The 12,465-nt window shown below is 36.1% G+C and overlaps 1 protein-coding gene across 11 annotated transcripts in view; it reads left to right on the forward strand.

The window, feature by feature from the left end:
* Positions 1 to 12,465, forward strand: part of POC1B (POC1 centriolar protein B) — a 138,231-nt gene that overhangs the window by 31,592 nt on the left and 94,174 nt on the right. For all 11 annotated transcript variants that reach the window (XR_012493899.1, XR_012493897.1, XR_012493898.1 and 8 more), the window contains 2 exons: positions 11,068 to 11,175; positions 11,304 to 11,419. Coding sequence is in view for 8 of the 11 variants with exons in the window: in XM_019742145.2 (XP_019597704.1) it covers positions 11,068 to 11,175; positions 11,304 to 11,419 (224 nt within the window). In the remaining 3 variants the exon portion in view is untranslated. The remainder of the gene's footprint in view (positions 1 to 11,067; positions 11,176 to 11,303; positions 11,420 to 12,465) is intronic.

Raw genomic sequence — 12,465 nt, forward strand, 5'->3', positions numbered from 1 at the left:
TAATTCTATTCATAATTTTTTGAAAAACCTCCACACTGTCTTCCATAGCAGCTGCACCAGTCTGCATTCCCACCAACAGTGTATGAGGGTTCCTTTTTCTCCACAGCCTTTCCAACATTTGTTATTATTTATTTTGTTGACAATAGCCTTTCTAACTGTGTGAGGTGATATCACATTGTGGATTTTATTTGCCTTTCTCTGATGATTAAAGACGATGAGCATTTTTTCATATGTCTATTTGCCATTCGTATGTCCTCTTTGGAGAAATGTCTCTTCAGGTCCTCTGCCCATTTTTTAATTGGATTGTTTATTTTTTATTGTTGTTGAGTTGTATGAGTTCCTTATATATTTTGGACATTAGCCCCTTATAGGAAACGTTGTTTGCAAAAATCTTCTCCCATTCAGTTGGTTGCCTCTTTGTTTTGTCAATGGTTTCTTTTGCTGTGCAGAAGCTTTTTAGTTTGATACAGTCCCATTAATTTATTTTAGCTTTTACTTCCCTTGCCTTTGAAGTCAAATTCATAAAATCCTCTTTGAACCCAAGGTCCATAAGATTAGTACCTATGTTTTCTTCTATGCAGTTTATTGTTTCAGGTCTTATGTTTAGTCTTTGATCCATTTTGAGTTAATTTTGGTACATGGTGAAAGATAGCAATCTAGTTTCTTTTTCACTTGGCTTTCCAATTCTCCCATCACCATTTATTGAAAAGGTTATCTTTTCTCCATTGTATGTTTTTGGCTTCTTTGTCGAAAATTATCTGTCCATATTTATGTGGGTTTATTTCTGAGTTCTCAATTTTATTCCATTGGTCTGTGTGTCTGTTTTTCCTCCAATACCATGCTGTTTTGATTATTGGTGCCCTGTAGTTCAAGCTGAAGTCAGGGAGTGTGATACCTCCAGCACTGTTCTTTTTTCTTAGGATTGTTTTGGCTTTTCGGGGTCTTTTGTGGTTCAAACAAATCTGATGGTTCTATTTCTTTAAAAAATGTTGGGTTTTGATGGGGATTGCATTAAATCTGTATAATGCTTTGGGTAATATGGCCATTTTAACTATGTTGACATGGACTGTCTCCGTATCTTTGTGTCTTCTTCAATTTCTTTTAAAAATGCCTTACAGTTTTCAGTATATAGGTGTGTCACATCCTTGGTTAAGTATATTCCTAGGTATTTTATTCTTTTTTTTTTTTTGCAATTGCAAAAGGAATTTTTTTTTTTTTTTATATATGTCTTTTCTGAGATTTCATTGTTAGTATATAGGAATGCAGTGGACTTTTGTACATATATTTTTGTATCCTGCAACTTTACTGTATTCGTTTATTGTTTCTAATAGCTTTTTGGTGGATGCTTTAGGGTTTTCTATATAAAGAATCTTGTCGTCTGCAAAAAGAGACAATTTAACTTCTTCATTCCCAATTCAGATAACTTTTATTTCCCTTGTCTGATTGTTCTGAGTAGGGCTTTCAATACTGTGTTGAAAAGCAGAGGTGATAGGGGACAGCCCTGTCGTGTTCCTGAATGTAGAGCAAAGGGCTTCAGTTTTTCACCATTAATTATGAGATTAGCTGAGGGTTTGGCATATATGACCTTTATTATGTTAAGACATTTTCCTTTTGTACCCATTTTATTAAGTGTTTTAATCATAAATGGATGTCGTATCTTGTCAAACGCTTTTTCCACATCGATTGATATAGTCATATGATTTTTGTCCTGTATTTTGTTTATGTGATGTATCACACTGATGGATTTGCGTATGTTGAACCATCCTTGTGCCCTGGGATGAACCCCACTTGGTCATGATGAATAATCTTTTTAATGCATTGTTTCATTTGATTTGTGAGAATTTTGTTTAGGATTTTTGCATCTGTATTTATCAGATATATTGGTCTGTAATTTTCTTTTTTTGTGTTGTCCTTACCAGGTTTTGGTATCAGGGTAATGTTAGCCTCATAAAATGATTTAGGGAGTACTGTCTCTTCTTCAATTTTTTGGAAGCGTTTGAGTAGGACAGGTATTAGATCCTCTTTGAATGTTTGGTAGAAGTCAGTAGTGAAGCCATATGGTCCTGGACTTTTCCTTTGGGGAAGATTTCAGACGACTGATTCAATTTCCTTAATGGTGATCAGTCTATTTAGATTTTTCCAATTCGTGATTCAGCCTATGAAGGCTATATGTTTCTAAGAACTTGTCCGTTTCTTCTAGGTTATTAAATTTGGTGGCATATAGTCCTTCATAGTATTCTTGGATGATCCTTTGTATTTCTGTGGTGTCCGTACTTCCCCTCTTTCATTTCTGATTTTGTTTATTTGTGTCTTTTCTCTTTTTATCTTAGTGACTCTAGTCAAGGGTTTGTCAATTTTATTAATCTTTTCAAAGAATCAGCTCTTTGTTGTAGTAATTTTTTTCTATTGTCTTTTTGTTCTCTATTTCATTTAGTTCTGCTCTGATTTTTATTGTTTCCTTCCTTCTACTGACTATGTGTTTCATTTGTTCTTCTTTTCCTAGTTCTTTAAGGTGTAATGTGAGGTTATTTATCTGGGATTTTTCTTCTTTCTTGAGACAGGCCTGTAATGATATATATTTCCCTTTTAAAACTGCTTTTACTGCATCCCAAAAATTTTGGTAGGACATATCTTTATTCTCATTTGTTTCTATGTATCTTTTGATCTCTCTTCTTATTTCTCCTTTGTCCCAGTCATTCTTTAAAAATATGTTGTTTAATCTCCACATATTTGTGGTTTTTCCTGCTTTCTTTTCTTTTGGATTGAGAACTTCTTAGTATCCCATTTTATCTCTCTTATTGACTTTTTAGCCATACTCTTTGTCCTGTTTTTTGTTGTTGTTTATTGGTAACCGCTAGAGGTTGCAGTATGCATCCTTAACATATCACAGTCTACTCTTGAATTAATGTTATGCCATTTTATTATATATATCATGTCAGAACTTCTAAAAGTTCTAATGTTAGAACTTACAAAAATATATCTCCATTTACCCACCTCTTGACAGTTTTACTTACTTCATATGATATAAGCCCACAATACATTAAGCAACCATTTCTTTTAAAGAAAATAAGAAACAAAATAGTCTTTTATATTTGCCCCCATATTTACTTTTTCAGCACTCTTTATTCCTTTGTGTAGATCCAAGTTTCCATCTGGTATTATTTTCCTTGAGCCTAAAAATCTTCATTTACTATTTCTTGTAGTGCAGGTTTCCTGGTGATAAATTCTCTCAACTTTTTGTTTATCCTTTTTTAAAGGATATTTTTGCTAAGTGGATTCTAATTCAGTGGATAATTTTTCTTTTAGCACCCTAAAGATGTCATTGATTGTCTTCTGGTTTGCGTTTTTTTAATGTGAAGGCAGCAGTCATTTTTATTGCTATTCCTGTATATGTAATGTGCCTTTTTTTCCCTGCTGCTCTAAGATTTTTTTTTTTCTTAATCTTTTGTTTCCAGTGATTTGACCATGATGAGCCTAGCTATGGTTTTTTGTATTTTCCTTGTGGTTCACTGAACAGTATGAATGTATGGATTTATAATTTCTTCATATTTGGGAACATTTTGTCTTTTTTCATAATTTTTCTGCACTAATTTCTTTCTTATCTCTTTCTGTGACTCCAAATTCACATGTTTGACCACTAGATCGAATGGGGCTTTGTTTATTTTCTCAATCTTTTTTTTCTCTTTTTGCTTCAATTTGCATAGTTTCTTTTGGCCTATCTACAAGTTTACCAGTGTTCTTTTTTTCTGTATCCAATCTACTGTAAGCTTATCCATTTCTCTGATGAGATTCCCCATTTGTTTGCTCATTATGCCCACGTTTTTCTTTAAATCCTTGAACATATTTATAATAACCGTTTCAATGTCTTTGTGTGCTGATTCCAACATCTAGGTCATTTCTGGGTTACATTTTATTGCTTCTTTGTATGTCTCGTGATTTTTTTTATTTTTTATTGTATGCCCATTCATTGTTAAGTGAGATTATGAATTACTTTATTGCCTTCTAAAAAGAGTTGAGTTCTGCTCTGATACGCGGTTAACTTTCTGCTGGCGCTGCTAGATTCTGTTGAGCCTTGGATTTAGACTTCGTAGGGTAGATCTAGAGTAGCCTTTACTCTTGGGCTATAGTACTAGTAGCCTTTCTAGGGTCTCAGCCAAATGCCTAGAGAGTTCAGCAAAGTCTGCCCAGAACCTGAATAGCTCTCAGTACTATGGAACCTCTGTAACCTCTGTAATCTTTGTTCAGCTCACAGTCTTCCAGTAATTGTTCTCTGCTAAGCCTTGTTGCCTTGTGCATAAGCAGCTTTGAATTTGAGCAAAGACTCAAGGGGACACGTAGGCAGATTTTTTTTGGAGGTGGGGGGTTCTGCTCTTCATAGCTCTTCTCTCATATCATGCCCTCAAAATTCTAGCCCATTAGCAGTTCTGAATTCCAATTTCTGTTTCCTTTGCCCAGCGGAACTGCTGTTGTCTCCTTGGGTTCTATATCCTTGTGCTAATGTCTGAAAAATGCTTCCAGGTATAAATCTGGTTTGGATTTGGTGCTGAGCTCATTTGTTTCCATCTCTCGGGATTTACAACGCTGTGCTGTTTCTGCACAGTATCTAAAAACATTTGCTTTACATATTTTGTATGATTGTTTATGGTAGGGATACGAGCCTGATAACTGTTACTCCCCCTGTCCAGACCTGGAAGTTCTGTCAAGTGGAACCTGACAAGCTAATTTCAAAATTCATATGGATGATTTAAATGTGCAAGAATAACCAAGAAAAAAATGACAAGAAAAAAAATTAGAAGAAACGTATCCAACCAGCTTTCAGAACACAGTATAAAACTACAGAAATTAAAATATGGTAATAAAAGCACAGGTTAAGAAAATAGGTCATAGAAAGCCCAGAAGCAGACTCATGTATGTTTTATGATAGAGATGGCATTTCTAGTCAGTGGGGGAAGTAGATGGACAATTTAATACATAATTAAGATAATTGGATTTCTATTTGGAAAAAATTAAAGTTGGACCATTATTGCACATAATACATTTACAAAAGGTACAGATGAATTAAACAGCTGAACATTAAAAATAGTCCAAGTGATACTGCTCTTCCTCCAAATGCATAGACAGTATATTTAAATGAACATAAAATATCAGCAGAGCAACTGTTTCTCCCTTCAGTATTTGAATTTTAAATGTATGCGATGGACTTAAGTAGTTAAAATTCTGTATCTGTCTCCGTGCCCAATACTTCTGAGCTTTCTCCTGGAGCCTAGACTTACTGAATGTGGCACAGAGACAGTGCCCGTTAGTGGAAGAAGAGATGCATAGCTGTGTTCTCTGGGCTAACTAACCATTGTTTATGACCGTGAATCTTAATTTACAGAAATAGTTTTAAGATATGCCATCTAGTGGGAAATATATTCATGCTTTTAAAATATAAATTAGTATCATCTTTTTAGAAATCAGTGTGCAAAATATATCAGGAGTTTTTGTTACAGTGATTCCATAACTAGAAATGTATGCTAAATAAATAACACTTTTGTATTCCAAGGAAAAAGCTTTCTATTCAAAGGTATTGTTTTCAGTATAATTTATAATGGTGAAGTATTGGAAGTAACCAGTTTTTCCAAATAAAGAAAACTGGTTAAATAAATTTAGATTGTTATGTAGCCATTAAAAAGGGAATATATGCAAGTAATGACATGAGAACATGTTTATTTTGGGGGGAGGGCGGGCAAAATTCAGAACCATGATTAGAATATAAAAGATCTATATGTGAACAAAAGATAATGTACTTATCATACACAAAATATTAAATGGGATGGGACTATGGACTTTTTTACTTACTGTATTTTCCACGTTTTTTTAACAAGTAATTTTTTCTTTAATGAGTAATGAAGAAAATATTTATCACTTAAAATATATATATGTAAGTGAGAAGTATTATCTCTTTTCAGTCGTAAAATAATTCTTCTAGAAGTTAAAATTACTATAGCCCTGTATTTTTAAAAAAATAATGTATACTATGGGATTACTTAGGTTTCTTTATGGTGTCCTTAGTCAAAAATAAGTAGAGGCTAATGAGACAAGTTTTCCAACATTTTTTTTTTTTCAAGCATTAATTTTTAGGGGGAAAATCTGCCTTTAATTTACAGTTGTTGCTAGTGTTACAAGTGACCATCTGAATTGCAAAGATTTTTCTTTATTGTGGTAAAACATACAGAATATAAAATTTACCATTTTAAGCATACACTTCAGTAACATAAGTACGTTCATATTGTGTGACAAATTGTAAAGTTTTTAATGTCAGCTCTCACTGGTTATAATATTAAATTAGTCCCAATTCCCTTAAAGAGGTTTTTCTTATGCCCTAAACATTTACTGAAGACCTACTCAGTGCCATGCACTGAGTCTGGGATACAACCGTGAATAAGATAAATGTGGTTTCTCTCTTCTTGAAGCTTACATTCTGTTAGGGAAGCAAAGAGAACGTGTAGTTGTAAGGGTGATGTAAGCATGGGTTCAGGTATGCTAAGATCATCTCCGCAGGAGCTTACCTACTTTGGGGGAGGAATTCAGGGAGACTTTTCCTGAGGAAATGAGGGGAGCAGAAACTAGAAAGAAGGTAAGATCCTTTGAGATGTTTTAAACTAGATAAAGAGTAGGAGGCGGCAGTGTTTGAGGCCCAGGGAACAAACAGCATGTGAGGAAACCCTTGAGGTAGGAGAGAGGACTCTAGAGAAGAGGGATGTGGTATCAGGAAGAGTAGGGTGATGAAGATCAAGAGACAGGAGGGCAGATCCTGGAGAACCCCATAACCAGTGGTAAAATGTCAGGTACTTTCCCAAGGAAACCGTGAAACCACCAAAGGGTTTCAATCTGAAAAATGTGATTTAACATTTAAAGATCACTTTTGTTGCATGTGAAGAATGAAAGACAGCAGGACCTGTTGTGGTTTGAAGAGACAGAGACTTATAATGGATTGAAATGTGGGGGACTGAAGGAGAAAGGACTCAAGCATGACTCCTAGGTTTCTGGCTTGAGAAACCATTTACTGAGAAAAGGAATACTGGGGAAGGAGCAGTTTGGGGAGGAAGATGATGAGTTCAGATTTGAAAAAGTTCAGAGTCGGAAGTGCCTGCAGGATGTCCAAGAGGAGACACCCAGTAGGCAGTTGTACTGAAGGCTGGAGATCCCAGGAGATAAATGCCTGGGCATATAATCTGTAAATGATCCAACAAATAATCGGCATGTTTCATAGCATACCTAAATCTTTTTATGTCTCTTTCATCTGCTTTTTGTCTCTCAGCAGTTGCAGGAATGAGTCCTGTTACTGCAATCAACAACAGATGGTTTCTCTTCTAATGCTGACCAGCACTTAAAAAAAAAATAAATGTTTTGGTTATTGCCTTGAACTTCACCTTCAATATGTAAACACAAAATCTCATCAAAGCAAACTCTGAGACTGCCTTTTTTTTTTTTTTTTTTTTTTTAATGAGTCTATGAAAGTTTTAGGTCTGAATGCAAACCAAACTCTCTCCTTATCCAAATAGAAAACGGTGGCCAGGGTGGTTGTGAGTTTCACAAGGTTCCAGAGCTGAGCAGTTGCAAAATTGGTCCTCTAATTCAGGACTCTATACTGACTGGTCAGTCTTATTTCCAGTCCTTTTTGCTGCTTCCCCCTTCTTCTATTCACCAGCTGCTGGCTTCAGAGTACCTCTTCCTAATGATTTGTTTCTTCAGTGACATGAAACAGTGCCCACTCTGGTCTCAGAACTCTAACGGCCAGAAATTTGTTTATATAGAATATTGATCCTAATAAGAAATATCCAAATGAAAATTTTGATTTCTTATGAAAGCGCTTTAGAACGTCTCGTGGTTCCTGGACCCATTTGGCTCTCTAATGAATGAATAACTCTATGTCTGTGCATATAGACATACAATTTTACGTACAGTCTCAGGAACTCCATGGATTCCAAGTTAAGGGCCTCCTGTTACATAGCTCTTGGGATACTTCAAGGACATGTGAACCAGTTTTTCTAGAATTCTTTCTTTCTAGAAGCTCAAGAATTTCCTCATTCTCTCAATACATGTTAAGGGATCAAATAGTAGTTCAGTTAACTTTTCAAATGCCTTACAAGTAGTCCACGTCTGCTGATCCATAAGTCACGGTTGACTAATGTCATATCCATCTTAGGGGCACCCTCTCTGGAAGTTTTAAAAGGCAGTGTTGCTACTGAATTAGAGAGTTGGAAGTCTATTCATGTCTCAGGAGAAACTTTACATCCCCTGAACATTCTTACAATTAATAACACAGTTAGATGTTGTTCGAGCCCTGACAAAGAAAGGACTGTTCTCTCCTGATCAAAGGCAGGGCAAAGAGAAGCTTGTTTTATTGGTGCTAACTTATTTTTGATGTATCTAATTAAAAATAAAAGTGGGGAGGAGATAAAAACCACCATCTTGACTTTCAACCCCTCCAAAGGCAAAAAAACATATAGAGAGAGAACATATGCAGGGATTACAAGGTAGTATCCAGAGGAGGGGTAGTCCTTACCCTCAGTTCCCCTTTGATCGTGCTGAGTTGGGGTGAGAAACCTCTTCTCTCTCTGGCGCCAGCTTCTTCCCAGCCACCTCCTCCAGTCTCTACTTGTCCAATGTTCACATTCCCTTCATTTCTTTAGCACAGGGGAATTTCTCTCAGGCTATAGCCACTCTTGCTCAGGATAGATTCTAACTAGCCAAGTTCCTTGTTCACGAGTTTAAATTCCTGTTTCTTCTGTGGAGCTTCTAATGACAAATGGGTACTTTTTTGCTGCCAGCTCTCTTCTTATCACTATCTAAAATCATATTATTTGTGTGCCCTCCTTCCTCCTCCCTGGATTGAAAGCCTCATGAAGACAGGGAGCTGAGTGTCATTCGCCACCATATTCCTTCTACCCAGGACAGCCCCAGTGCCTGGTTCTGGCAGGTGCTTGGGAAATATATCTATGAATGAATGAATGTCCTCCCCTCTAAAGTCCTCCAGAATGCTGACAGCGTATGGTAGCACACACAGATGTTTATAAAAGGGTAGTCTGGTGGTTAGGCTGTCTCAGAGCTTGATCACACGGCTTCCTAAGAGCCCTCCCTCATGGTGCTCCACTTTAGAACCTTCTGTGGTTATACAGAAGCCACAGAGCTTTCAATGCTCTAAATATTTTGGCCACTAGAAGAAACTTTCATTTGTGTCTGAGGCTGAAGCAGAGTGACCGAGAGGTTTGGCTATGGAGTCGGGTTGGTTCAAATCTTCCTGGTTGTGTGACTCTGGCAGACACCCTTTGTGTGCCTTGGTTTATTCATCTGTGAAGTCAGGCTAACAGTAGCACCTGTTTTGAAGGGCTAATTGAGGATGAAAGGAGTTGCTTTAGGAAATGTGTTAAGAACAGTTCTAGGTCATAGGTGCTCAATAAATGTAGGCAGGATAGTAATGAAGGTGGTGGTAGGATTTGGCCAATGATGTTGTAGGTGAGTATTTTTGTACTTTGTTTTTAATCTGATCCTTCCATTTTGTTAATTTTTTCATCATTGCTTTCTTAAAATGTAAGAATCAAGTCATCTCTCAGAAATAGTCTTACCACTTGAAATAGTCACATTAATTTTTTTAAAAGATAGTCTATTAAGAAACACAATTTGATTCCTTGCATTAGTTGTTCACATTATTATGTAGAGCTAATTTTCATGGGGATACTGAGTAGGATTTTTTTTACCCCCAAGGTGTGTATAAAATCAATTTCATCTACTGCTCTTCATATTTGAATTTTCATCACATATTTTCTGGTGGAAAAGGTAAATAAAATGTTGTTATAAAATCAAAGTGAACTTCCAGCGTAGAAAATATTTCTTTGCAAGTTTATTTTCTTGAAATTTTAAAGATTATTTTACATAGAACTTAATTGTGCTTTTATGTCCCCCTTGTTTTATATGGCAAATCCATAAATGCCAGATTCAAAGTTTCTGTCAGGAAGAATTATTTTTAGGTCAGCTTTAAGAACAGGGAGGGAGGAGAGGAGAGTGTGAGAGAAAATAAAAAGAAAAACCTTTAATTATAATCCACACCCTTCATTGATTACTTTTATAGTGATCTGGCCATAGAGGGAAATATAAATACAATTAAAACATAATCAGTCTATGACCTAAATCTGTCTTTTTTGTTTTTTGTTATTTCTAAAATATTAATAACAAAAATGTTATTCATAGTTTCCTAATAGTCTAATTAATTTTTTCTTTTTCTTTTCTTTTTCCTTTTTTTTTTTTTTTTTTTTGGTCTTCTGCTCTTCTGTCTATTCTAAAACTGCACTCAGGAGAACAAAAACGATCCTTGGAAAGGATCCTAAATGAAGACAGCATAAAAAGAGTAAACGAAATATCTGAGAATTTTCTCATTTGTTTTTAATGGGGCATGTGAGTGATAGGTGTGTCCGTTAGGGAACTTCGGTTCTATATAAACGAGTTGTCCTACTTTCAGTCCATTGGAGCTCTCTGGCGTCCCCATGCCCAGGAAGTAATTGGCTTGAAGGATTGGTCCTTTTGTTGGTGATATGATTTAATTCTAAACACACCAGTCCTTTCCTTACAAAAGGCTCAGCTACCAGGTGGGTAGGAGGAGTCATGTTATAAAGGCTCTCTTGGGTCATGTGGATAACACCACCAGAAAATGACAGGTACCGAAGAAAGAAATCAAGAATACTTTTAAAAAACAAGGTACTTGACTTGGAAGGAGGGCAGAGACGAATCAGAGTCCTAGAAAAGATGCCATAAAGCTAAATTCTTTAAATAAAAGAATAAAGGAAAAAGAAACTTGGTTAGTCTACATCATGTATTTTGATCTTTCCATGGCCTGTCAGTGTCATTTGTCATGTTTATTTTAGTTGAAAAGGTGTGGGTTGCAGAATGTGACTGCTGCGTGGTGTGTTAACAGTGGCCTCTGGGCTTTATATGTGCAGCCTGACTTGGGTGTGGTGGGGGTGAGGCGGGGGGTTGTGATTATCAGGAGCCTTTCACAAAAACAATCTTCTTTCTTGGGCTTTCCAGATTTTCACCTGATGGAAGACTAATTGTATCATGTAGTGAGGATAAAACTATTAAAATTTGGGATACCACAAATAAGCAGTGTGTCAATAACTTCTCAGATTCTGTAGGGTAAGTCCATTCTATTTGTGCATTTATATAAGGTAGTTTGCTAAGGAAGCATTTAATTATTACAGTTTGAATAAAGAAATGAGAGTAAAGAAATCAAAATATTACACCATCTTATTCTTTCCTCCTAGGTTTGCAAACTTTGTGGATTTTAACCCGAATGGTACATGCATCGCTTCAGCAGGTTCTGATCATACTGTGAAAATCTGGGACATAAGAGTGAACAAATTACTCCAGCATTATCAAGGTAACAAATTCCATAACAGAAGAATTCAGTTGTGTTCTGAATGGGCTTCTCTGGGAAACGCTTTAACTGACAGACTAGCCCCCTCAGCATGGCTCTCTTACTGAGGCATAGGCTGCCTTTGAACCGACTAGAGAACAGTCAGGCCCATCTACAGCATGTTCTGAGAGGCTGGCATAGATGCCAGAGTGGAGAGGGAGGTGGAGGGACCTTAAAAATTATGCCAGGACTTAAAAAAAAAAGAGAAGAAGAAGAAGAAGTTACTGTGAGATTTTCAAACTCTTTTATCTGCATTCTATGAGCAGTCAGGGATAGAAATCGACTCAGAAGCAGTTATGTGAGCATAAATACTTGTTATAACTGGTGGAAAACAACGTCCTACTTTGCCTATGTATTGAAGTTAAAAGAGAAATGAATCAGTTCTTGGTTTGTATTGGATTTATATTAAATCCACATTTCCCTTTCTTAATAAGTGAAATATTTACCACGTAGCAAACACTGCTACAGCCTCACAACAGCGCTAAGATGTATTATTATTATTACCCCCATTTTAAATATAAGGACATTGAGGCTTAAAGAGGACAAGTGACTTGCGAAAAGAATTGATGGGACTGACTTGGGTCTTTCTGTTACAAAGTACATCAAAGAAGAAATTTCTATCACTGTGTTATACTGCCTCCTCTTGGAAGGATGGTGTTCAGAAATGAATTCTCAAGCTGGCAAGCCCTTCTCCAGATATATATATCACCACACTCTTCACCCCTTAGTACCAAGCCACTAATTGATTACTAAATTTAGTTTAAAGTTGGGTTGTATACCTTGTGTGAGCCAATAGTAATCAACTGTTGGTTGTTTTGTAATATATCTGAAGAGTTTATAGTTATGTGGTTAACAAGGTGATCTTTCCATGACATTCATTTTTAAAGCTATTCTTTCTCATTAGCTGGAAGCTTAAGCTGTATGATGCCAAACTACTCATTGGTTTTAATGAGCTGCATGGACTTTTGGTGTTGCGGTGACATTGTCTCTAATTGATTCTTGTTCTCAAC

This window comes from Rhinolophus sinicus, linkage group LG02 (assembly GCF_036562045.2).
Source record: "Rhinolophus sinicus isolate RSC01 linkage group LG02, ASM3656204v1, whole genome shotgun sequence".
NCBI classification, from domain to species: Eukaryota; Metazoa; Chordata; class Mammalia; order Chiroptera; family Rhinolophidae; genus Rhinolophus; species Rhinolophus sinicus.